This window comes from Ovis canadensis, chromosome 9 (genome assembly GCF_042477335.2).
Source record: "Ovis canadensis isolate MfBH-ARS-UI-01 breed Bighorn chromosome 9, ARS-UI_OviCan_v2, whole genome shotgun sequence".
Taxonomy (NCBI): domain Eukaryota; kingdom Metazoa; phylum Chordata; class Mammalia; order Artiodactyla; family Bovidae; genus Ovis; species Ovis canadensis.
This window is the reverse complement of record NC_091253.1, coordinates 103949295-103975793: the sequence shown is the minus strand read 5'-3', so window position 1 is coordinate 103975793 and position 26499 is coordinate 103949295. Positions and strand designations below refer to the sequence as shown.

The following is a 26499-nucleotide window of genomic DNA, read 5'->3' as shown; positions in this document are numbered from 1 at the left end:
AAGGGACTCAGCCATATGTATACATGTATCCATTCTTCCCTAAACTCCCCTCCCATCCAGGCTGACACATAGCATTGAGCAGAGTTCCGTGTGCTGTACCTTGTTGGTTACCCATTTTAAATGCAGCAGTGTGTACATGCCCATCCCAGACTCCCTGACTGCCCCTCCCCTCGCCCTTCCCCCAGGCAACCATGTTTGCTCTAAGTCTGTTTCTGGTTTGTAAGCGCATTTGTATCGTGTATTTTAAACTCTGCATATAAGGGGTGTCATATGATATTTCTCCTTCTCCAAACACTGAATTTTAATGACTACCTATCAGTATTCCTTGCTGACGTTGAAAATTTACTAAATTTGTTGTCGTTCAGTCGCAAATCCTGTCCAGCTCCTCGCGACCCCATGGACTGCAGCACGCCAGTCTTCCCTGTCCTTTACCATCGCCCAGGGTTTGCTCAAACTCATGTCTGTTGAGTCAGTGATGCTATCCAGTCGTCTCATCTTCTGTTGCCTCCTTCTCTTCCTGCCCTCAATCTTTCCCACATCAGGGTCTTTCCAATGAGTTGGCTCTTCTCATTAGATGGCCAAAGTATTGGAGTTTCAGCTTCAGCATCAGTCCTTCCAGTGAATATTTAGGGTTGATTTCCTTTACGATGTACTGGTTTGGTCTCCTTGCTATTCAGGGGGCTCTCAAGAGTCTTCTCCAACACTACAGTTCAAAAGCATCAATTCTTTGGCACTCAACCTTCTTATGGTCCACCTCTCACATCCGTACATAACTACTGGAAAAACTGTAGCTTTGACTGTATGGACCTTTGTCAGCAAAGTGATGTCTCTGCTTTTTAATAGTCTGTCTGGGTTGGTCATAGCTTTCCTTCCAAGGAGCAAGTGTCTTCTGATTTCATGGCTGCAATCAGCATCCACAGTGATTTTCAGTCAGTTCAGTCACTCAGTTGTGTCCAACTCTTGTGACCCCATGGACTGCAGCACGCCAGGCCTCCCTGTCCATCACCACCACCTGGAGTTTGCTCAAACTCATATCCATTGAGTCAGTGATGCCATTCCAACCGTCTCATCCTCTGTCATCCCTTTCTTCTCCTGCCTTCAGTCTTTCCCAGCATCAGGGTATTTTCCAGTGAGTCAGTTCTTCGCATCAGGTGGCCCAAGTATTGGAGTTTCAACTTCAACATCAGTCCTTCCAGTGAATATTCAGGACTGATTTCCTTTAGGATGGACTGACTGGTTGGATCTCCTTGCAGTCCAAGGGACTCTCAAGAGTCTTCTCCAACACCACAGTTCAAAAGCATCAATTCTTTAGCGCTCAGCTTTCTTTATAGTCCAACTCTCACATCCATACATGACCACAGGAAAAACCATAGCCTTGACTAGATATGATACCGTCTGAGTGGTGGGCTTCCCTGGTGGCTCCGAAGGTAAAGCATCTGCCTGCAATGAGGGAGACCCAGGTTTGATCCCTGGGTTGGGAAGATCCCCTGGAGAAGGAAATGACAACCCACTCCAGTACTCTGGCTTAGAGAATCCCATGGATGGAGGAGCCTGGTGGGCTACAGTCCACGGGGTCGCAAGGAGTCAGACATTATCGTGGCTTGGTGGCTCTGATTAAATTATAGGATTTCCCTGGTGGCTCAGACGGTAAAGTGTCTGTCTGCAATGCAGGAGACCCAGGTTGGGAAGATCCCCTAGAGAAGGAAATGGCAGCCCACTCCAGTACTATTGCCTGGAAAATCCCATGGACAGAGGAGCCTGGTAGGCTGTAGTCCATGGGGTCGCAAAGAGCCAGATATGACTGAGTGACTCCACTTTCTTTCACTTTCTTTCTTTGACTAGACAGACCTGTGTTGGCAAAGTAATGTCGCTGCTTTTTAATATGCTGTCTAGGTTGGTCATAACTTTTCTTCCCAGAAGCAAGCGTCCTTTAATGCTGCAGTCACCATCTGCAGCGATTTTGGAGCCCCCAAAATAAAGTCTCTCTGTTTCCACTGTTTCCCCATCTATTTGCCATGAAGTGATGGGACCAGATGCCATGATCTTAGTTTTCTGAATGTTGAGTTTTAAGCCAACTTTTTCACTCTCCTCTTTCACTTTCATCAAGAGGCTCTTTAGTTCTTTGCTTTCTGCCATAAGGGTGGTGTCATCTGCATATCTGAGGTTGTTGATATTTCTCCTGACAATCTTGATTCTATTAGAGTGGTATCATCTGCATATCTGAAGCTGTTGCTATTTCTCTTGGCAGTCTTGATTCCCGCTTGTAATTCATCCATGCCAGCATTTCACATGATATACTCTGCATATGTTAAATAAGCAGGGTGACAGTATACAGCCTTGTCATACTCCTTTACCAATTTTGACACAATCTGTCATTCGATGTCTGGTTCTAACTGTTGCTTCTTGACCTGCATACTGGTCTCTCAGGAGACAGGTAACGTGGTCTGGTGTTTCCATCTCTTTAAGAATCGTTCAGTTTGTTGTGATCCACACAGTCAAAGGTTTCAGTATAGTCAGTAGATCAGAAGTAGAAGTCTTTCTGGAATTCCCTTGCTTTTTATATGATCCAACAAATGTTGGCAATTTGATCTCTGGTTCCTCTGCCTCTTCTAAATCCAGCTTGTACATCTGGAAGTTCTCGGTTCACATCTTGCTGAAGCCCACCTTAAAGGATTTTGAGCATAACCTTGCTATGAATGCAATTGTAGAATAGTTTGAACATTCTTTGTCATTGCCCTTCTTTGAGATTGGAATGAAAACTGACCTTTTCCAGTTCTGTGGCCACTGCTGAGTTTTCCAAATTTGCTGGCATATTGAGTGCAGCACTTTAATGGCATCATCTTTTAGGATTTGAGATAGATCAGCTGGAATTCTGTCACCTCCACTAGCTTTGTTCATAGTGATGCTTCCTAAGGCCCACTTGGCTTCACACTCCAGAATGGCTGGCTCTAGGTGAGTGAACACACCATCATGGTTATCCAGATCATTAAGACCTTTTTTGTGTAGTTCTCCTGGGTATTCTTGACACCTCTTCTTAATATCTTCTGCTTCTGTTAGGTCCTTACCCTTCCTGTCCTTTATCTGCCCATTCTTGTATGAAATGTTCCCTTGGTATCTCTAATTTTCTTGAAGAGATCTCTAGTCTTGCCCATTCTGTTGTTTTCCTCTATGTCTTTGCACTGATCACTGAGGAAGGCTTTCTTATCTCTCCTTGCTATTCTCTGGAACTCTGCATTCAGTTTGGCCTATCTTTCCCTTCCTCCCTTGCCTTTTGCTTCCCTTCTTTTCTCAGATATCTGTAAAGCCTCCTCAGACAGCCACTTTGCCATCCTGTATTTCTTTTTCTTTGGAATGGTTTTGGTTACTGCCTCCCGTACAGTGTTACAAACCTCCGTCCATAGTCCTTCAGGCACTCTGTCTACCTGATCTAATCCTCCGTTCATCACTTCCACTGTATAATCGTAAGGGATTTGATGTATGTCATACCAGAATGGCCTAGTGATTTTTCGCTACTTTTTTCAATTTAAGCCTGAATTTACCAAATGCCCTTTACTAAATGACTACACTACAGCTACACTGGATCAAGACAGGGCGAGGTGCTTTACATCCTTGCTTGAAAAGAACGCAGCGTCTCAGAGAGCTATGAGGCTCTGGGAGGTTAAGCTAGAGAATCACAAAGCTATAAAGAGCTGAGATGAGATCTGACTCCAGTTCTATAGGACACTAAAGCCTCTGTGCTTCCCTCTGTAAATGCTTCTTATTTTAAGGGTTGGAATAAAGAGAGAGTGTTTGGAGAGAATCTCAGTGCCCAGCAGGGTTTGGAAGTTGTTTCTGAAGCAGTAGATGCTTGGATACAAACCGCTGGTCATATGAGCACCTCAGCAGGCATGACTCAGGCTGAGCTCCTGCCCGGAGTAAGTGGGCCTTCCACCCAGTGTGCTCTCCATTAGAATAACCCGGCAGGCGGCATCCACCTGGAAACTGTCCAAAAAGCTAGGAGAAGAGTAATGGGCCGGGGCGGAGACCTGGATTCAGGGTGCTGTCGTGTAGCTGAATTACCTCACACAAATCATGAATCCTCAGTTCCTGCATCAGTAAGAGGAAGATGACACTGGTCTGCCCAGTCTATCTCTTGGGGTTATATTAGATGGGTCATATGTAGAAAGCCAGGTCTTGAAAGTCATAAAGCACAATATTTTGTTTTCAAATAAAACAGTCATTTACTTATCCAGGTCAATATTTGGCAATGTTGGAGGTAGAGATACATGGTAAACAAAATAAATAAAAGCCCTGTCCTCATTAAGTTATTATTTTATTGTGAGATTTAGCCTGTTGAGTTACAACACAGTGTTTTAAAGGCCAAGGTAAGAAAGACCAGGACGCTAACAGAGACATCGAGTCTAATCCCAGAAGCGGTTTACTCGGCAGTAAATGATAGTGGACACTCGTAAGGCCAAGGGAGAGAAAGGAGGTAGGAAAAGCAGAGACCTGGGGTAGAGATTCTGTGGTAAAATGTCAGAGCATATTATTGTGGGAATGAATGTTTAAAACACAAACAGAAAAAGAGGAGAGATTTTCATGTGGCTCTCAAGTCAGCCAGCTAATCTATGGGAATATGGGTCAGAAAGCTGAAGAAGGCAAAGAAATACACACTCCAGTCTGGACAAGCAAACGCTGGAAGACAAAAAAAGAGGGCTGGGGAAGTCCACACCACTTAAAAAGATTCGCCTCCCAGTACTTGCCAAATGTGGTATCTGGAGGGGAACTGTGGCATGTCCTGAGAATTCCAGACGCTATTGTAAACAGGGAGCTGGGGTGTGGCATGGAGGCTCCGTCTGGAATCTCATGGAGCAGGAGCCCCGCCTGGGAAGACAAAAGGTATGCTAGGTCTGTGTCAAGAAGTCACGAGGAACATATTTCGAAACTAGATGTTCATCTCCAGGGCGGCTGGTTTCAGGACGGGGACCTTACGTGCACAAAGACCAAGCTCCAAGTCCACTCTGTGGCTCAACCAACAGGGACTTTTTGCTACCCAGAAATGCCGTGAGTGACTTGCCTAAGGTGTCGTATGGAGTAGCAGAGCCAGGCAGTGAGCAAGAACCTGTGATTCTTTGATACCCTGATAAACCGAAAAGGCTCAGTCACTCAGTCGTGTCCGACTGTTTGTGACCCCGTGGACTAGCCCTCCAAGCTCCTCTGTCCATGGGATTATCCAGGCAGGAATGCTGGAGGGGGTAGCCATGCCCTCTTCCAGGGGATCTTCACGACCCAGGGATCAAACCCCGGTCTCCTGCATTGTAGGCAGACTCTAACACTGAACCAGCAGGGAAGCCCTGATAAACCCCCAAAAGGAAGTCTAAATTTGGATTCTGGGCTTAAAGTGTTTCTTACTGCAAAGATGATTTCACCTCTTATGCTTCAGGAAGACTCAAGTAGGTTTTTTCAGTCATTGGGGAGCTCGTGGGCTCTTAGGAGACTGCCAAAGCTACTACTTTTTTTTTTTTTGCTTCATCATATATATGGTCAGTTAACAACTGAGGAAAAGTGAGTCAGATAATAACATATTTGTGTTCCGTGTGCCAAAAACTCCAGTAGTGCATATATTGGGAGCTAGGAAGCCCCAATATATGAAGAAAAGTGAGTCTGTACATATAGGGCAAAGGCGTAAGTAGAGATGGAGAAGCTTAACTAGAGACACGTCTCAAGAGAAAGGGGCTCTTTGGGCGTCTTGTCCCCTTCCCCCCTTCCTCCCTCTCCTTGCCCGTCTTTTCCATGGGAGCTGACCCATGTGGCCATGTGATTTGCCGCCCCCTTTTGAGGGTGAGGAGGGCGGTTATGCCAGGACAGAGGCATGAATGGGGTGTGGGCTCACTGTGTCTCAGCTCCCTAAGTTCCGGAGGGCTGCACTGGTGCCCACCCCGTCTGTGGCAGGTGCCGGCTCTGTGCTCCTATTCGGCCATGCCAGGGTCTCTGCTAGAGTGGGCACCAGGCTGCCTTGCAGTTATTCAGGCCATGTTTCTTTCTCCCATGGAACTGTGAACTTCTGGAGGCTGAGAGCCTCAAGACTTCCAGTCTTGTCTGGAGAATCCATGGACAGAGGAGCCTGGCGGGCTGCACTCCACGGGGTCACACAGAGTTGGACACTGAATGACTCAGCACGCACTCAGGATTTATCTCTATTCCATGACCCAAGACCTGACACATGTTTGACAAGGGAGGATATATAGACAACACGTTTGAAGGGAGACAAGTGACAGGATTGGTGGAAAAGTTATTCCCAGGGGAAAGAAAAGGCGTCGCATGTATCATAGCATAGAGTTGCTGACAGTGATTAAGGGCAGTCCTGCAAATCAGTCAGCCTTCATGGAATGGAGGGATGACAAGAAGGAAGGAGGAACCAGAGTTGGTGGCGTCTACAGATTGTGCAAGACTGTTGATTGATGCCTGCTCTAGAGAGGGGTGGTGCTGGTGAAGGGACACAGTTGCTGTTTGGCTGTCCTCCTTACTGGGTAGACTGGATAATCCCCCAGGCTTGCCTTTGAGCTTGGAGGAATGTGTTGGGTAAGCAGGGAAACTTGAATGATAAAAAGAGAATAGCTTCTCAAAGAATCTTGATACTTCTGCTTCCAGCTGAAACCAGGAAATTCAGAGGCAGCAAAAATGAAATCAAGGAAAACGTTAATGGAAATTTTGAACCTAGAAAAGGTTTGGTTTGAGTTTTGAAGGACAGTCTGACCTGGTTAATAACTGCTCCCAAGTACTACTGTTATGATTTGCAGGCTTTTTATGTGTTTGTTATATATTTCACTTATATAATATTTAGCCTATTATTTTCTAATTCTTAGGGGTGGGTCCCTAAATTCAGCAGCTTAACCAAGGCTTCTACATTTACTGAAGTGCTGACGAAGCCCAACTATCCAGAACAGGCTTGTGTTGTAACAGTGTGGGCTGTTTTGCCTCAAATCAGCAGTTCTACTTGGGAGGGTCATGCAAAGTAATCTACAGAGTTTTCTCTGTTACTTGCGTAGAATGGTAATTCTTTAATTAAAGCAACATGTATACATAATTTAATAAGTGGTTGCCAGAAATGACTTTCTCTAATAGAAATCATAGCAATTTTTTTTTTTTTTGGTTATCACTTAGGGAATTGTGAATTGCCGAAGCCTCAGCCGCTATTTCAGTCTGTAGGACCCCAATTTCTAAGGGTCCATGGCAATTCTGACTTTGGTCTATCTAAAATGGGCAGATCAAGCTTGAGGCATTTATTGTGGGTATGGAATGAAGGTTTGCCCGTTCATGTCCCCTGTCTTCTTAGAAGATGAAGGTTTTAAACCTTTATTTTTTCCTAAGAGGAATCTACATTCTGGGGTCTTACCTGAGTTCTTTGCTAACTGACAACCTTCCTTTTATATTCAAAGGACCCTCTTGAATACCACTTATTTTATCTATACATGTCCCTTTAAGTTCTTACCTAAAGGGTTTTCCTACGTGTCACAAAGCTGCTTAAACGCTCATTACTGCTCACTTTTTATGCTGAAATAATGTGTATTTGAGTTGCAGTTTACCAATAATGATCAAAGAGTGCCTTTCTCTTAATTAAATCGTTGGTTAATTTGATGAGCCTTTCAGGGTCAAAGGAATTAATTCTATAAAAATACAACTGTCTTGACTTCCCATTCAGCTGAATCATTTCATAATTTACTGTTTCTTTCCCATGTGGATTAAAATTCTTTACAACTGGAAAATAATTATTAAAATAAATATGGCATTTGAATTACAGTTTTGATGACTGGAAGCCTTGACCCATGCTTAGGTGATCAAATAAACCACCAAAGTAATAGGAACACTAACCTGATTAAATTAAGGAGAAGGAGCTATATTATTAATAGTACGCAAGCAAATGTTGGACAACTTGACTCTCGTCATTTGAGTCTTTAACATTTGATGTACATTTTAATCTGTATTTAAGACAGATTATTTTTTCTTTCCTAGAGAGACATCTCCTCTATGGACGGCCTGCCGTGCTCTATCGGACTAGATATGATATCTTATATCACACTGACTTTGAAAGCGGTTATAGTGAAATATTTCTAATGCCACTCTGGACATCATACACTGTTTCCAAACAGGTCATTGAGAGCATTGGGTTTCATGTTCTTCATGTCATTATGCTCCATGCCTTAATAGAATGATTGCTGGCAGAACAGAATTTTGTCTCAGAAAAGACTTTAATTTTTCCTGATGAAAGAAATCCTACATTGGCTCTACTGTGAAATATTTTGAATTAGGCTTTCTGCCATGTGCTAACAACTTCACGGTGATCTGTGAAATAGGATAGCATACTAATTCTGTTAGTTTCTTTTACTCTGCTTGTCATGCCCCAGTAGTTTCGGAAGCTATCAAGATTTGGCTGTGCGTTTTAATATACTTATTATTTAGAGCAGTTTTAGGTTCACAGCAAAATTGAATGGAAAGGACAGAGAATTCCCATATACCCACGGCTCCACACATCACAGCCTGACCCACTAACATCTTGTTTTGTTTTTTTTAATGAAGGTTTGTTTTATGTTGGGATTTCAGTTGTGGTAAAGATGAGATAGTTCAGTTTATATCAGAAATTAGAAAAATTTATTACAGTCAAGATATGTTTCTAATTTCTGAATACAAAGGACTACTTCAATTGCCCCAAACATAGCTTCTTATTAATTTGTACTCAGGCACATACAATACATAAGGTTATTTTTTAAAAATAAGAGATGTCTATATTATTTCTCAGAATATTATTTTTTAAGCTGTCTTCTGTGGAATCTCATTCATTATGTCAACAGTGAGATTTCTGTCTTCTGTATTATTGTTTTACCTAAGACTGATAAGAGAGTTCTGCTAGTAGAAAAAAAGAGTTTGAAAATTACTAGCTTTGTGATTTAAAAGTGAGGTCTTTTTTTTTTTTTTAAGAGTATATTTTTCCTTTTTTGGCCGAGTGGCACGTGGGATCTTAGTTCCCTGACCAGGTATTGAACCTCACCCTGAGTTAGAAGTATGGAGTCTTAGCCACTGGACTGCCAAGGAAGTCCTCTCTTTTTTGTTTGTTTATTTTAAAGAGGGACTATCAGAGTATGAGCTATAGTAACAGCTAGTGGGGTTTTGATTTTGGCTGTTTGGAACCAAGCAGTCTGGTTCAGTGCCCCTGTTGGTCTGGCACTGTCTCCCCCGTGGCTTTGCTGATGACCTGTGACTCACTGTTCAGGCTGACGTCTCTGACATCGCTGCACACCTGACCAACTGTGTCCGGCCTGACGTCCGCATTTCTCCGAGTTTCAGTCAGAGCTGTTTGGCCTACAGAAATGATAAACAGATGTCCTATGGATTCCTCTTTCCTCCTTGTAAGTTACAGAGACCAGGACCTAACCATTCTAGAGGGGTGTTATTTTGCGGAGTCTGGCGTGTGCAACTTGGTATTTAGGATTTCGGTGGTTTTCAGAGGGGTGCTCAAGAGGTTGAGGAGATGAACTTCTCTGGGAGCCTTCCAAAAGCAGCCAGAAAAAGAGACCAGCTTTCACAAATCCTATTCCCGGGGAGCTCTAAAGTGCAAGGGAACATTCAGTGTGTCTCCTGAGATCATTAAATGAGAAGCTCAAAGTGAAATAGGAAATTAGTAAGACATTAATCTTTTAAATAATACTATAGATGTGATCTCTTAATACATGAAGCCCTTTAATTATCTCTCATTACCTTGATGACATTTTTGAAAGTCCGAATTACACTGGAACTGTTTTACATAATACTTAGTAGACCCAAGATTAGGTTGGAAGCAAAAGAACATAAAAATTTTATTTAAGGAGAACGAGTGAGTGAAGAAGAGAGGTGGAATGGGAAGAGAAGTCGGCGATGGCATAGAGAGGGGATAAGTGGAAATGAAAGAGTAGGTCCAGTCACTGCATGCTGTTTGGGTCATTTCACAAGATTGCCTTTTTGTATTGATGTTGATTTTAGTGTGTAATAGACACTATTTGTTTTCCTAATGTTTAGATCTGAGCTCGTCCCCAGAAGCTAAATACGATGCATTCCTTGTAACCAATATGGTTCCAATGTATCCTGCTTTTAAACGTAAGTCCAATATTTACCTAGTAGATTATTATTTGTGGGAAGAAATGTTTCTAAATTTGCCACTTACCTTTCCTACCTCTATATTCATTTTAATAACTTTCCTGTGTTTAGCCTTTATAATTTTCAACCTTTAATATAAATTCTCTACTGCTAATCCAAATTATGAATCTGTGAGGGAGCTTGGTGGATTATTATTTATCCCTTGTTTATAGTTAAGAAATTAAAGGCACAAGAAGTGACTCAGGTCATGAATGGTGGAAGCTGAGCTAAACCAAGTTTGCGCTGCTCATCTGTTCTCCCTATTTCAGTGCGCACTCTATCTGGTTTAGAGTCTTCTCTGTACTTTGGAGGCTGTCTAACATCTAACAGCATCTGTATTTATTGAATGTTACAGTAAAAGCAATGAACAACCCTTCCTTTCGGGGAATAGTGACAATGTAGTCTGAACATTGATCCTGAAACCTAGGAAGACCTTAACGAGTCTTCTGAATCATCAGAGTATAAGCTCAGCTGGTTTTAGGGCTGTGTAAATTATATACACTCATAATTTCTTTCTATACAATATGAATATTTGTGAGTGATAGTGATGAAATGAATGGTATAAGCATGGTGAGCTCTGGCTCCCAAACTGAATTCTGGTCCCTGGAGTGTGACCACTGCCTGTGTGACCACAGAAATGCCATTTAGTCTCTCATTTGTAAAATTATAAGATTTGATCACATGACCTTTATGACTTATATGGATTTGTAACTTAACTGTCCAGTCCATTTTCTATTTCTGATAACAAAGAATTTATTCATCTGCCCATCCATCCATCCATCCATCTACCCATCCATCCATCTTCCTTCCACCCATCCATTCATCCATCCGTCCATTCATTTTCCAACCATCCGTTTATCCATCTTCCTTCCATCTACCATGCATCCATGCATCCATGTCTTCAGACAGAGAGGGCATTATGGAACAGACTTGACCTCCCTTTATTTCATTTACAGCAAGCAGACCTGGATGCTTCTAGGAAGGGTGGGAAAAGGAAACATCTCTACGTAATTTCACTTAGTAAAGGTGCACTGGGCTGTGTTACACGACTCTCGGGACTAAAATAAAATTTCAGAACAGAAACATGAGATGGTGAAGTGTCATCTACGGGGCCATGCCTCCTCAACTTGACATTGGTGAAACGGCCAGCATGGTTTAGAGGAAAAAAAATGTTTATTTGATGTCCTCAGTTAGTAAATAAGGGCTTATTCAAAGGTAGAATCTGTTGCATATGAGTGAAAATTTAAAGTATGCTTTTAAAAGGAGGTTTCCTGGTTTGTTCTCAGGCCCAGTGGAGAAATGTTTCATAAACTCACGTAAATCCATTTGTCATAATATTACATGGAATGCAGCTTCATTGAGTTTCCACAAATCTGGGTTTCCTGGATTTCTTTCTTCTTTGCTGATGCCTTTTTGACCAAGCAGCAATAAAGGAAACACACACACGGTCCCACCCTGAGGCTGGTGTGGCCAGAAGCCCTTCACAGAGGGCCCGCTGTTCTTCAGTGGGGAATGGTTTTTCACAGGCCACATTTCTGCGGGTTTGGCTTTTTGACTGTCCCCATTGTTATTTCTTTCCCTCTGTCCTCTCCAATTTTTATGCTTAAGTTAACGTCTGAACTTCTCCCCCACTGTCCTCCCTTCTTCATTCCAAATAGTTATCCGTGGTATTTTGGCGCTGGTGGCTGCTCTGTCCTTCTCATTTAGGATAGAGGATCATCAGCAGTTGAAACCCCGTGGGAAAAATGCCCAAGTATTTTTTAATTAGAGGAGGTAAGAAATGGTAACAGCCTGAACCTCATAACCCCCATGTATCAGGTTGGCCAAAAAGTTCAAGTGTTTCAATCACATCGTACAGAAAAACCTGAATGAGTTCTTTGACCAACCCAATAGCATCAAGTACAGTAAGTCATATCTAACATTTTGGAGCCAGCTTCTCTGGTTTGCATTGCCCGTCCTCTCTTGCCTTTTCTCTTCTCCCTTCCACCCCTGTCCTTGCCCTGCGATTGATTGTCGTGGAACTGGAGCTAGCCTGGACAGAGAAGTCTTCTCTAGAGGATGACTGTGAAGCTGAGAAATGCAGAGTGGAGGAGACACCCGGGGATCCCAAACCAAGGGCGAGTTTTCCAGATAGAGGGAGGAGCATGTGCCTTACTCTGAAGCACGCTCAGCAAGCAGGGGCAGAAGAAAGCCTGTAGCTGGGGAAGAATGGGAAGGAGAGCCACGGAGGGAGGCAGGGGCCACAGTGGAGAGCTGGGGGCTATTCTAATTACGGGAGAAGTCATCTGGAGTGTGAGAAAAGGGTGCTGGGGAGCCTGAGTCACTCTCCAACTCATGGTGTAAGAGGATCCGTCTGGCTGCTCCAGAGAATGGCCGCATACAGCCCGCGGTCCCCAGCCTTTTTGGCACCAGGGACCAGTTTTGTGGAAGAGTTTTTCCGGGATAGGAAGGGGATGGTTTGGGGATGATTCAAGTGCATTACATGTATTGGGTGCTTTATTTCTGGTATGACATCAGCTCCACATCAGATCATCGGGCATTAGATCTGGAGGTTGGGGACCCCTGAGCTACAAGGAAGAGTTTCTCCCAGGGGGCCCAGGAAGTAGTTTTTTGTGGTAGCACACTGCAAGAGAAGATGATGGCTTAGATCAGTGTGGATGCAGTGAGAATGGTGAGGAGTGGTCAGCTTTAGAAGACAGGGCTGTGCTTTGGAGGTCTCACTGACAGGACTTTGCCACATGTGTATGAAGAGAGCAGACAAGTCCAGGGTGAGTCCTAGGATTTTGACCTGAACATCTGAGAGCGAGTGCCACTGACTGTGATGGAGAAGCCAAGAGATGGAACAGTAGTGAAAAGGAGAATTAAGAATTCTGTTTGAATAATTTTTTGTTAGATATGATTATGAGGTCTTCAAATGCACCGTGAGATGGGTGGTTGGATAATATGTCTGGAGCTGCATGGAAAGGTTAGGGCTAGAGACATAAACTTGGGAACTAGTCTATGACATCGTGAAAGAAAAAAAAGTAGATTAAGGCCTTTTTTCAATTTCTCACAAACACTATACTTCCTCCATTGCACAGCTATTCTGTCTTCCTGGAATGTTCTATCTCCACCTCTTTGCTCAAAAATACCCCCCTATCCTTCAGATCTCAGCCTAATAACCACTTCCTCTGCAAAGCCTTCCCTGACTGTTCACCTAGGTTAAACTCCTCTACCAATGAATGTCTCCATGTCTTTTCTGGTTCATAAATGACACACACACAGCTAGTGCTTTACGATGAGTTGTTCTCAAGAATCACAACAGCTCTATTGTCTCTTAACTTGTGATATGTGTCTTGTTTAACACATCCTAGAGAGAATTTGGCCAAAGCAAGGAGTTTTGTTCACAAAGAATTGATATTGTCTTTGCACAGGCATCTGGAATTATTTCCAAAGGGTTCTGGTGAAGAAATATGCTTCAGAAAGAAATGGAGTTAATGTGATAAGTGGACCAATTTTTGACTATGACTACGATGGCTTACACGACACACAAGACAAAATCAAACAGTAAGCTTTTAAATTCCAAGATCTCACTCAAGAATATTTTTCAAATACTCATGTACCAGAGAAGAGCTGTTGCCTCTTAAACCTGTTCTTCTTTGAATCTCCTTGTGAATTCTTCAGTTCTTTGGGGCCTTTTATGAAACATGGCATTGGGGGTTGAAAGAAACAGGAATTTGTGGTAAATAAATGCACTTTTCAGCTCCAACAAAGAATATGTATCAAAAGATTAAACTTTTTTCATTTATTCTTTAATAACTCATGGAAATAATTTTCCCTTGTTTCCCTTATTTTTTTTTGGGGGGGGGGGGCACTTTTTAAATTCCTTAGGTTTTCTGAGTTAGTACATCTCAATAGGAAATTGCATATAAACTTTGATCAAATCTCATTTCTGTCCCTCTCTGGTGCTATTAGGGATATAAAAGAATTAGGCATACTCTATTCATGAGGAACTTACAGTCTGGTGGAGAAGGCAAGAAGATATAAATACAAGAAATTCATAATAGATCAGCACTTGATTTTATACATGCATGAAACAGAGCAACACAAAATATGACAGGGTTTAATTGTGAGACAGAGGAGCCTAGTGGGCTACCATCTGTGGGGTCGCACAGAGTCGGACACGACTGAAGCGACTTAGCAGCAGCAGCAAACAAAAATGTTAATTTTTTAAATATAGATAATAAAATAGCTCTTACTCCCTTTCCAGTCATCCATAAGAGAAATTTTATCTTACTCATACATTGATTGATGGTTGTTACAGTTTTAAGCTCAAATTGTATTATCAGCTTAATCGTAATTTCAGTATTTTGAAAATGATTAAAATTAAGATAAGAGAAAGCTAAGTAAGGAATGATCACTTCCTATGCTGTGCTCTACTGGCAAAAATTATTTACGCTTAGCACTCAGTCCTTAGAAGTTTCTTTAGTAAATGAGTTCTCTGTACCAAGTTCAGGCCCTCACTGTGGCCTGAAAGGGCTATTCTCCTAGCTCCTGTGTTTTCTGCCTCTGGTCCATCTGATGCAAAACTATGCGAGTTCTTCTCCTGAAATGTGGGCCTCACAATGGTGCTTCCCAGCACGGAAGCTTTCAGCGGAGCATCACAGCCCCAACTCCACAACGCCCAGCTCAGAACCACCGCCCCTCCTGCTGCGGCGCCTCCCGACTCTCCCTGACTCCCACCGCCACTCCGCGGACCCGTCATTGTGGCCAGCCTCTGAGTCTGGGTTCGGGCGGTTTTCCTTTGTCTCGAGTATCTTTTCTGCTCTGCCAGGTTGAGAAAGGAGATCTGGGGCATTGAAAATTCAAAGACAGAGACGTGGGCTAACGCTTGCGAGGGAGACAGCGGCTCCCTGGAGAGGACCCTCCCTGCAGTCGCTGGGCAGCGCTCACTGAGCACACCTCGCAGGGCGCCCTCCCTCAGCCCTAACTCGTCTTGCCTCCCCGTGCCAGGTACGTGGAGGGCAGCTCCGTCCCCGTGCCCACCCACTACTACAGCATCCTCACCAGCTGCCTGGACTTCACGCAGCCCGCCGACCGCTGCGACGGGCCGCTCTCCGTGTCCGCCTTCGTGCTGCCCCACAGGCCCGACAACGACGAGAGCTGCAACGTGAGTGCAGACATGGCGGCCCTCGCGGCTTCCGCTTCCGCTTCCGCCCGCGCTCCTTTATCTCACGCGTATTTCCGGTTCCATCTTCATTGCTTTAAAAGTCTTTATATTGTTATTATTCTTTTTAAAATTTACTTGTTTAATTTTATTTATTTGTTTAGGTTTTGTTCAGCAAGTACATAGGTCCTTATTATTATCATTATTCTCCAAACTAGAACATTTCTGGAAGTGGAGGGAGGATGCTATGAAATATCAACTACAGACAACAGGGATGAGCCGTGCTTAAAGGAGGGGCACAGTGTCACCCTGTTTGTAAGGCATAAGGGGAACTTGTTTTCGTTGGAGGATCATTGCTTCCCAGGGTTGTGATGTTTCTTCCGTGCGTCCGTATGAGCCGGCCATAAGCACACAGGTGCCCCCTCCCAGCCCACCCCTCCAGGCGGTCACCGAGCCCCCGCTTCAGGTGCCCTGCGTCACACATCACACTCCGTCTGGAGACCTGTTTTAGGTTTGGTAATGTATATGTTTCAGTGCTGTTCTCTCAAATCAGCCCACCTTCTTCTGTTATTATCCTGTAGTTGGAATATAGGTGCTTTACATTGTCGTGTTTGTTTCCACTACACAATGAAATGAATCAGCTATATGTATACATATTAAATAAAACGAGACAAATGACTGTGCATCAAGTTTATAACATAACTGCACAGAGAAAAGAATTCAAATAAATTATGCATTTGTACTCTGACTATAGGGCTTCCCACGTGGTGCTAGTGGTAAAGAACCTGCCTGCCAATGCAGGAGACATAAGAGACGTTTGATCCCTGGGTCAGGAAGATCCCCTGGAGAAGGGTATGGCAACCCACTCCAGTATTCCTGCCTGGAGAATCCCATGGCCAGAGGAGCCTGGAGGGCTATAGTCCACAGGGTTGCAAAGGGTCAGACACGGCTGAAGCAATTGAGCACTCGTGCACTCTGACCACACTCCCTGAATGGGATATAGTTCAAGAACAAATAAAGCAAGCAAAGGAAATTTGAACTTTACACAGTAGATGTGGTGTTGCTAGTGATGTTGATATTTTAATTTTGAAAATTAAAAAAATGTAGTTATAAAAGAGCAGTGTCCTTTGGGATTTGCTGACAGAATTCATCTTTGTGTCTTAAATTATATCCCCACCCTTGAACTAGAACACACTTATTATAAAACATTTGGACTATACAAATGGGTATACAAGTTGAGTCTTTGGAAAGGACCCAACAAAACTGCCTAACACTTGGGAACTCTATGTTCTAATGGTGTTTTAATTTTCAATGTAAGGGTATTGTGCATTTAATAAAGTTCTATTTCAGTGTTTGCTCTTAAACGATAAAAGTGTTCAAATGCCTTCAGTTTTGCAAAAGACAAATATATTTTGAAAATAGTGAAAAGTAGCACAACTTTGGTAGTTATTGAAATGAGGAAAGAACGGCCAGGAGCTCATTATATCCTTCACTCTACTTTTGTGGCTGTTTGAAATTTTCATTAATAAAAACTAAAAAAAAATTTTTTTATGTATTGGAGTATAGCCAATCACTCTGGAGAAGGAAATGGCAACCCACTCCAGTATTCTTGCCTGGAGAATCCCATGGACAGGAGATCCTGGTAGGTTACAGTGCATGGGGTTGCAGAGAGACCCAACTTAGTGACTAAAATAACAACAACAATAGCTAATTAACAAATGTTGTGAAAGTTTCAGGTGACGGCAAAAGGATTCATTTGGGGATATATATATACATTTTCCCCCAAATTCCCCTACCATCTAGGTTGCCACGTAACGCTGAGCAGAGTTCCCTGTGCTACACAGTAGGAATTTGTTGGTTATCCATTTTAAATACAGACACAAACACATAGGAATATATGCTTTACACATCAGACTTTGATGTGTAAGTTGTAAGGGCAGGTGTAACAGGTCACCCCATTCTTAAATAAGACAGATGACTCGATTCACTTATTCCAACGTGAAAGCAGGGCGGCAGGATGAAAAAGGCCCAGGAAGGCAGGCAGGAGCCATGCTGTGTGCGCCTGGCCCTGGTCGAATGCTGCGCTTGGGGGCAAATCACGTGACCACTTCAGGTCTCTTTAATGCGATGGAAACCTTGTGATTCAAGGTTGATTTTAGAATAGTCTCTATGCTTTTGTTTATAGAATAGAAGGATCAGAGCTAAAATCTCCAGAAGAAAATTTTTAGTCAACAGCAGTGCTTAAATTCCTTAATTATTTATGTAAGGTACCCTGGGAGAAACCAGGCTGTGTTTAACACAGTCACTCCTCCAGGCAGCCTTCCAGGGGAGAGCAAATGAAACAAGCACTCTGCTTCACTAAAAGGCAAAGAGACTTAAGAATAGCTTCAAGACAGGTTTTCAGCTTCATGGACAAGGCAGTTTTGAGGCTAGGGCTTCAATTATAGGTGAAAATTGACCTATCCGAAACAAAAAACAATGGATTCAGGAAAAGATAGAAATGTGAAATATGGCTTAAAAAAAGCTAAGTAAGTTTGCCCAGAATATTGGAAATGAAGATCATAGTGGGAGATAAGGTTTTAAAGGTTTCGTAGAATCAAATTTGAAATAAAAGTCATCAGGCCTTCCCTGCTGGTCTAATGGTTAAAACTCTGTGTTTCCAAAGCAGGGGGCCTGGTTTCCCTCCCTGGTCGGGGAACTAAGATCCCACATTTCATGAGGCCAAAAATAATAATAATTAAAATAAAATAAAAATAGGCATGGCAGCCACGGTAGCAGGTGTCACCGTTGGCCGAGTCCATGTTAACCATCCAGTCCTGTGCAGCCTGGGCTCCTGTGTCGTTTCTCATCAGCTTATTACCCTAGTAGGCTGGTACGTATGACCCCCTCCCCTTCCCCTCTATTGAGTCTTGAGAAACCTGTGGCTCATAAAGGAAAAGTCTGTAGCACGGTTATCTGGTTACCTTCTACCTAGTCGGTAGAAGAGCAGAACTTTATTTAGATTCAAGACCTCTGTTTTCAAAAGCCCATCCTCCTTCAAATCTATCAGATTTCTATAGTGGAAGCTTGGAGCCTTAGCATTTTTTGCTTATTGCATCAACATTAGTGAAGTGAAAGGCACTCAGTCGTGTCCGACTCTTTGCGACCCATGGACTGTGTAGTCCATGGGATTCTCCAGGCCAGAATACTGGAGTGGGCAGCCTTTCCCTTCTCCAGGGGATCTTCCCAGCTCAGGTCTCCTGCATTGCAGACTGATGCTTTACCAGCTGAGCCACAAAGGTAACCACAAAAAATGTTTAGGCATGAGAGCAATGTTTTGGCCTCTGTTTTGGGAGATAAATCAGAATTGGAGGAGATGAAGCATGGTCCTCAAAGGGCTTTGGCGGGATTCCCAAGATTGAGGTAACAGAACTTGAACTGGGGTGTGGTCTTGGAGATTTCTAAAGGAAGGTGGAAGGCAGCAATATTGTATTGCAAGAATCAATAAAATCTTAGAAATAACTGGATGGGAGGTGGAGAAGCAAGGGAGCGTCAGGTGAGAGAGGAGCTATTCTCAACTGATTGGCTTGACCTTCTCAATTCTGATTGTCTACACCCCACAGGAGTAGCTAATGGTGTACCGGGGCTGGGGGGTGTAATACCTCTGGATCTGAACTTCAGTTTTACTGAAATCTTGCTGTGGGGAGATAACATTTTTGCAAAAAAGTAAAGACATATTTTATGGGGTGAAATTCAAAATTGCCATACATGTTTAAGACAAGGCAGAGTCTACAAAGACATCGAGGACTTAAGCCGTGTGGGAGACACCTAAGTTCTGAGGGAAGGTGCTCACATTTTCCTGTCATTTGGGGAAGTGGGTGATGGAGGAGCTTGAAAACATTGTCGTGAACTCAGCTCGAAGGCAGTTTGTATTCCTCCCAACATTATGTCTGACAACAGCAACTGATGTCCTTACATGCCTTCCTCCCTGCCCGGGCTTAGAGGTGTTTCTTGCAGTGCTCATGGCCAGCGTGCTTCTTACTGAAGAACCCCCTGCCACATAGACAGCTGTCTGTGCTTTCTTTTACTTTGTTAAATTGGAGTATGATTGCTTTACAATGCTGTTAGTTTCTGCTGTACAATGAAATTAACCAACTGTATGTATTATAGCCCCTCCCTCTCGGACCATCCCTCCCATCCATCCAACCCTTCCAGGTCATCCCAGAGCACTGAGCTGTGCTCCCTAGACTTTATAGCAGGTCCCCACTAGCTCCTGCTTTACGCATGGTGGCGTATATATCAGTCCCAAGCTGCCACTTCGTCCCACCCTCCCCTTCTTGCCCCCGACCGGGTCCACACGTCTGCTCTCCCCGTCTGCATCTCTGTTCTTGCCCTGGAAATAGGTTCATCTGAACCATTTTTCTAGATTCCACATATATGCATTAATAGACAACATTTGTTCTTCTCTTTCTGACTTCACTCTGTATGACAGACTCTGGGTCCATCCATGTCTCTACAAATAACCCAGTTTCATTCTTCGCTGTGACTAAGCTGTGTCCCATTGTATACACAGACCACATCTTTTCTCTCCATCCTCTGTTAAGCGGCATGTAGGGTGTCTCCATGAGCTGGGTTTGGTAAACAGTGCTGCAGTGAGCATGGGGGTACACATGTCATTTTGAGTTACATCCTTGCTTTAAGGTCCACCTTAAAACTGCTGGGACTTGAATTCATAAGCTCGTTTGGAAGGAAGGCGGGTGAAGAATAAATGTCCATATCGAAAACAAAAAACAAAACAAACACGAAGCAAGTCCCTGGATTGTGCTTTCATTTGCATTAATGTGTAAAGTTATTTATTTTTAAAGTTTTTCTTTTCCTCTGTTGGTTCACTTGAACTTTTATTCGACTTTTATTAGTTTTGCGTTTCATACTAGAGTCTCCTGCAGCAAATACTTGAGTGGGTTGCCAGCTAGCAAGGGGCAGAAGTCATTTTCTTTCCTGTAGCGTAGCCCAGTATTTTGACTAATTGGAGGCTGGATTTTAGCCTGTGAGAACCAGAGGAGAATGCCTCTCAGATGAAACGAGCAAATCACTTCCCTAGGAAAGAAATAGCAAAAGACAGATTTTTCCCCAAATTCTTATAATCCCAGCTGGCCATTATTAAAATTAGGAAAAACCTTTTCACCCCATGTCCACACATTCAAAAGACTGTGTTTACAAAGGAAACATTAAACTTACCATTGAAAAATCAGATGAATGAGTCGAATATGAAAATTCTCCCAAAATATCTCTTCTTGCTTACTCTGCTTACTCTGAGGGGGTCCCGACCCATTTGGAGACCTCCTACTTCGTTAATTATATGGTCACACTGAGGACTGGTCAGTACCGTTGTGGGCAGAGTTATATTTAGGCCTGTCCTTTCCTATGAATCGCAGAGATAGATCTTGGTCAGCCTGGGTGAGGAGGGTGGGGCGTGGAGGGTTAAAATCCTTATTTCCCCCAGCCTCCAAAGCAGTTTCTTCCTGTTTCTTCCTTTTGCCGGGGATGGCCAGGCATCAGTTTCCTGAACCAACACCCTCCTGGACGTATTTAGCACTGGCACGAGCTGCCAGAGCTCCCTGTCCAGGCCCATGTGGGTTGGAGCTTTCCGAGAAAACCCAGTGCAGGTTCTTGGGCTTCGGCGTAGCTCACGGAGACCGCCTGCGGTGGAAGACTTGGGCAAAGGCATGCCTGAGCTGTCTCAGTCCTGGGACATGCAGCTACCCTTCAGCTCGTAGAAGGCCTCTCGGCAGCCGTTGCAATTTGGAAATGAGATTATTTGCAAAGATCCTCCCGCCCCATCTCTTCTCTGAAGGTAGACATTTCCCCACATTCTCAAGGTGCTCAGATCTCATTCTCTCAACTTCCCTCAGAAGTGAAAAATATTTTTTTAAAGTAAAGACTGCTTTGTGGGCATTATTTTTTCTTTCTTTTCTCTTTTTTTGCTAATTAATCATTGATTTATTTGGCTGCACCAAGTCTTAGCTGTGGCATGTGGGATCCGGTTCCCTGACCAGGGATCAAACGTTGAGTCCCCTGCTCTGGGAGTCCAGAGTCTTAGCCACTGGACCACCAGGGAGGTCCCGGCATTACTTTTTTCATTTCTCCTTAGATGTGAAATAAATTATTTAGTGTGAGACATTTAAATGTCTTTCATCTTGAGTCTGGGCCAATGAGGCGATTCTTCGCAAGCAGTTATGACAGAAAGAGATTTCCTTTCTTCCCATCCTGGGATCACCCGGAACGGCTTTTTTCACTCTCACCCCCTTCTTCCTTCCTGTCCTTCTTCCTGTCCCAGGAGCTGTAGTAAACGTTATTCTTTTTGTGTACCAATGAAGAAAAGGAGGCCGAGAGTTTAGAGAGCTTGAGCAAGGTCTCCCAGGCAGGAAGCGGTACTGCATTTGCAACCCCGGCCTCTTGGGCCCCAAAGTGCCAGGTGTATTCGCTGAGCGGCTCAATTGATATGAGTCGAGTCAAACTTACTGCAGTCTCAATCGGTTGCAGTCTAATAGGTGACGTCATCAATCTAGCATATTCTTCAGAAGCTCCAGGGGTGCACACACGTTGTGTGCATTGAGCACAAGCTCTGCATCCCCTGGGGGAGGCCGAGGCGCCGCAGTCCTCCTGCGCTCTGCTCCTCGCTTCAATTCGGCCTCGGGCGAGAGAGAAATGACTGATTTCTCCAGGGCCTTGCCTCTCCCGATCTTGATTTCTGTTCTGAAGACCCATTGAATCAAACGTCCTCTTGCACCACACCTCGCTTTTATTCGGTCCAGCTAACTGCTGCTGAAAATGTTTCAACAGCCGAGGGCCGGTATTTGTGGTGCGTTGTGGCAGGGATGTGGGAGCCGCGGAGAATCCAAGGAGGAAGAAAACACCTTGGCTTTGGGTGCAGGAGTTCGCAGAGGTCGTGTGTGGACTTGGACCAAACAGTGTTGGAGAAACACCTTTGGAAAATTCTGACTCTGATTGTCTTTCCTTTCCGTGGCAGAGCTCAGAGGACGAGTCGAAATGGGTGGAAGAGCTTCTCAAGATGCACACAGCCCGGGTGCGGGACATCGAGCATCTCACCAGCCTGGACTTCTTCCGCAAGACCAGCCGCAGCTACCCGGAAATTCTGACCCTAAAGACGTACCTACAGACGTATGAGAGCGAGATCTAGCCTCCGGTCCTCTGCGCTGCAGGCTTATCAACTGGTGTATATTTTTATATTGTTTTTGTATTTATTAATTTGAAACCAGGACATTAAAAAAAGAAAAAGCTAGTATTTTAATCCTGTACCAAATCTGACATCTTACGCCTGAATGACTCCACTGTTTTCCTCTAATGCTTGATTCAGGTAGTCCTGTGTTTTGAGTAGAGCTTGTGATAATTGCTGCCCCTTGCATTTTTAGTGGAAGCTTCCAAATGGTGCTGCATAGGCCCTATTTGCATTGAGGAAATCTCAATCTTCCGAAGCACAGTTGCCACATTTAGTCCCGTACTGTATTAAAATACTGATTTTGTAAAGTTGCATTCATTTATTGTTAATTATGACAGACATATTTAAACCTTATAGACCAATATAGACCAATCTTAAATATAATAAATCACACATTCAGTTTTTTTTCCTGGTTTTATTCGGCCTTTGTTTCATAGAAATTAGAGGGTTTGTTTCTAGTGAATTTCATGCATGAAAAGGATACATTTCTTGTATTGGGCCCTCTTCCTAGTTGGATATAGTTTACATAGACAAAGGGACGTCCTTAATAGTCCACCACGTGGCTTGAATGAGGTAGAGGATGTATTGATACATATCTGTGGGATATCAGAAGGACAGAGGGAGAAGGGAACCAGAACTCCTGAATATCTTCTCTCACCTATCTACTTTAAAAAATATTTTGAATGTTGGAGGAACAGGTTCCTTTGATCAAGTTGTTTCAAAGCTTTTATTGGACTTAACTGAGAGTGTACTAAGCATATATTCTGTATAAGTATCAACCTAAGAACCAGGAAGGATATAAAGAGAAATAAGACACTGAGATGATATCTAGGCATAAAAGTATATTTAACAAATCAAGGCAGAGAATAATGAACGTTAAGTGAGCAGTGTTAGGATAACACAATATGACAGAAGGGTTTAATGATAGATAGGGTGATTTTTGATGGAGCCAATTGTGGCCATAAAAAATAATGAAGCACAAAGTGAGGAAGTCATTCAGAGATTTTCTGTCCTTCTGATTGTATATGGATGAAGATGCATCTCAGTACTGCCATATTTCTAACAGTTAATAATCTTCTCTCAAAAAAAAAAAATAGCAGTTAAATTTTCCTTTAAAAATAAATTTGCTTAAGAGAACATCCCTAGTGGTCCACTGGCTAAGACTCCTGCTCCCAATGCGGAGGGCCTACGTTAGATCCTGGTCAGGGCACTAGATTCTACACGCCCGAACTAAAAGGTAAAATACCACACGCCCAACGAAGGTCAAAGGTCCTGCGTTCCATAGCTAAGACCGGGGACAGCCAAAGAAATAAATATTTAAAACATTTGTTTCCTTAAGAAGGAAGTTGTGTTAAGAAGTACATAACAGAAGCAGGAAGTGGGGATATGGGAGAAATCATGAACGTGGTATGAGGAAGACCGACGTTTGGGAAACACAGCTACAGGGACGCACTGGAAGAAGCGCCCTGGTAATGCTGATGGCAGCTGCGTTTATCCACCAACCACTATGCGCCACGCACATCTCTGGCCCTTCATATGCTCAGGAACGACTTTATGGAAAAGGGAAGAGGTGAAGGTGGGGATGGGCAAGGCTGGAATTGGGCTTTGGAGTTTGGGGTAAATAGGGTGGGAGTGAAACCATAGGCAATTATTACTCAAATCCATTTCACCTGCCTTCACAAATCAAGGTCATCAAAACACTTGCACGTCCTCCAAGCGGCATGTAGCCTAAACAATAAGATGTTTGCCCAGGTGGTTTCCCAGGAAGTTGGAGTCAGCTGTGTCTAATTTGCGCTGAGCTGGTTAAGACTGGATAGGACCCCCCAACCCTCCAACTGGGCATGCGTGAACGCCTACGCTCAGTGACTTTCTGACGTCACAGAGCCGGAAGTTCCCCTTGCAGGTCGTGCTCTGCGCCTCCCGGTTTTCAATGTGCCGAGGCCTGTCGCTTAATCACACCTGCACAGAGGACGATGGCTACTGTGCCTTCTTCCATCACCTCTCCCGGTGATCTTCCTGCTCCCCAACCCCAGAGCACCCTGCCTCTTCATGTTTTTGTCCCATAAACACCCCAATCTCCTTGCCTTCTGGGAGATGGATCTGACATGTCTCTTCACTTTGTTGCCTTTCAAATAAATCATCTCTCTGCTGTAAACCTCAGTGTCTCAGCGTTTTAACCTGCCACCCATCAGGCAAAACATATCTGGTTTGGCAACAGAAGTAGAGATTAATTGGTATATCACTCACTGTGTAGTATCATGTCTTGGTTAACTGACCGTCTACTACATGCCAGGACCTAGACTTGCGTTGAGGATGAAACTAAGATAAACATGGCTCCTCACAGAACTTGCACTTTAGTGTTGCCAACAAAGGTCCGTCTAGTCAGGGCTATGGTTTTTCCTGTGGTCATGTATGGATGTGAGAGTTGGACTGTGAAGAAAGCTGAGCACCGAAGAATTGATGCTTTTGAGCTGTGGTGTTGGAGAAGACTCTTGAGAGTCCCTTGGACTGCAAGGAGAGCCAACCAGTCCATTCTAAAGGGGATCAGCCCTGGGTGTTCTTTGGAAGGAATGATGCTAAAGCTGAAACTCCAGTACTGTGGCCACCTCATGCGAAGAGTTGACTCATTGGAAAAGACTCTGATGCTGGGAGGGATTAGGGCAGGAGGAGAAGGGGATGACAGAGGATGAGATGGCTGGATGGCATCACTGACTCGATGGACGTGAATCTGAGTGAACTCTGGGAGTTGGTGATGGACAGGGAGGCCTGGCGTGCTGCGATTCATAGGGTCGCAAAGAGTCGAACACAACTGAGCAACTGAACTGAACTGAACTGAACTGGGAGAACAAGAGCCATTCAAAAACCACAGGGCTTCGTTGTGATAGGTGCAGTGAGATAATCAAACAGGTGCTGAGGGGCAAGGGGGTGGAAAGAGAAGTGGCTTCAATAACAATACAGCCAACACTTGAGGATGTGAAAAGCTGCCTCAAGAGCAGAGATAAGGAAGAGGCTGGTCAGGGACTGGGGAATTCTCAACCGGGAAGTACACACCCTGGCCTGTTGCTTTTGCCTGAGAGGTCTCGCAACAGGAAAGGCTGATAAGGGATACGGTCCTGCCCCAAGAAGGCAGTCTACAGACTTTGGGAGGGGCCCAAACAGGGAGAAGTCATCAGCCTTCCGGAGTCCTTCTCATTGGAATCCATGAGATGGAGAAGGCACTGGCAGCCCACTGCAGTGCTCTCGCATGGAAAATCGCATGGACCAAGGAGCCTGGTGGGCTGCAGTCCATGGGTCCTCGAAGACTCGGACACGACTGAGCGACTTCCCTTTCACTTTTCACTTTCCTGCATTGGAGAAGGAAACGGCAAACCGCTCCAGTGTTCTTGCCTGGAGAATCCCAGGGACAGGGGAGCCTGGTGGGCTGCCGTCTATGGGGTCGCACAGAGTTGGGCACAGCTGAAGCGACTTAGCAGCAGCAAACGGAGAAATCATCAGCCTTCCAGCGTCCTTCTCCCTGAAACCCACGAGAAGGATGAGCAAGGTGCCTGCTGCCAGGAAGGATGCTGAGTCAGAACGGTTGGCCAAAGGCAACCGGAAGCTACCCCCACTCTGGTAAAACCCCCGCCTTGGGGGCCCCAGGGCAGAGCAGTTCTCCTGGTTCTCTCATCCTGCCCTTCTCCATCCAGGTGCCCCTTCCCAGTAAAATCTTTTGCTTGGTCAGCGCGTGTGTCTCCTTGGAAAATTCATTTCTGAGCGTTAGACAGGAGCCCGCCGTCAGGCCCTGGTGGGGGTCCCCCTTCCTGCAACACTCGGACTAGGGTGAGAAAGACTTCGGCATGCGTGAGGGACTGAAAGAAAACAGGTGTGCCCAGACACGACGGTGGGGTTGTCAGGGAACAGGTCAGCAGATCCTTGTGGGGACCGTTGAGGGGTCTAAGTGCAAGGAAAGTAATTGAGAAGTCACAGGCCGAGGTATGACAGGGTTCCA

At 44.3% G+C, this 26499-nt stretch overlaps 1 protein-coding gene across 19 annotated transcripts in view; it reads left to right on the top strand.

Moving 5' to 3' along the window:
* ENPP2 (ectonucleotide pyrophosphatase/phosphodiesterase 2) overlaps window positions 1–22916 on the top strand; it is a 149645-nt gene extending 126729 nt beyond the window's left edge. For 10 of the 19 annotated variants that reach the window (XM_069600741.1, XM_069600740.1, XM_069600728.1 and 7 more), the window contains 6 exons: window positions 7993–8129; window positions 9248–9383; window positions 10030–10107; window positions 13560–13692; window positions 15139–15295; window positions 22302–22916. In XM_069600741.1, the coding sequence (XP_069456842.1) occupies window positions 7993–8129; window positions 9248–9383; window positions 10030–10107; window positions 13560–13692; window positions 15139–15295; window positions 22302–22472 (812 nt within the window). In that variant the 3' untranslated portion in view covers window positions 22473–22916. Of the gene's footprint in view, window positions 1–6630; window positions 6706–7992; window positions 8130–9247; window positions 9384–10029; window positions 10108–13559; window positions 13693–15138; window positions 15296–22301 lie in introns of all 19 variants that reach the window. The other 9 variants (XM_069600736.1, XM_069600735.1, XM_069600725.1 and 6 more) reach the window with 1 other exon arrangement.
* The last annotated feature ends 3583 nt before the right edge of the window (window positions 22917–26499 follow it).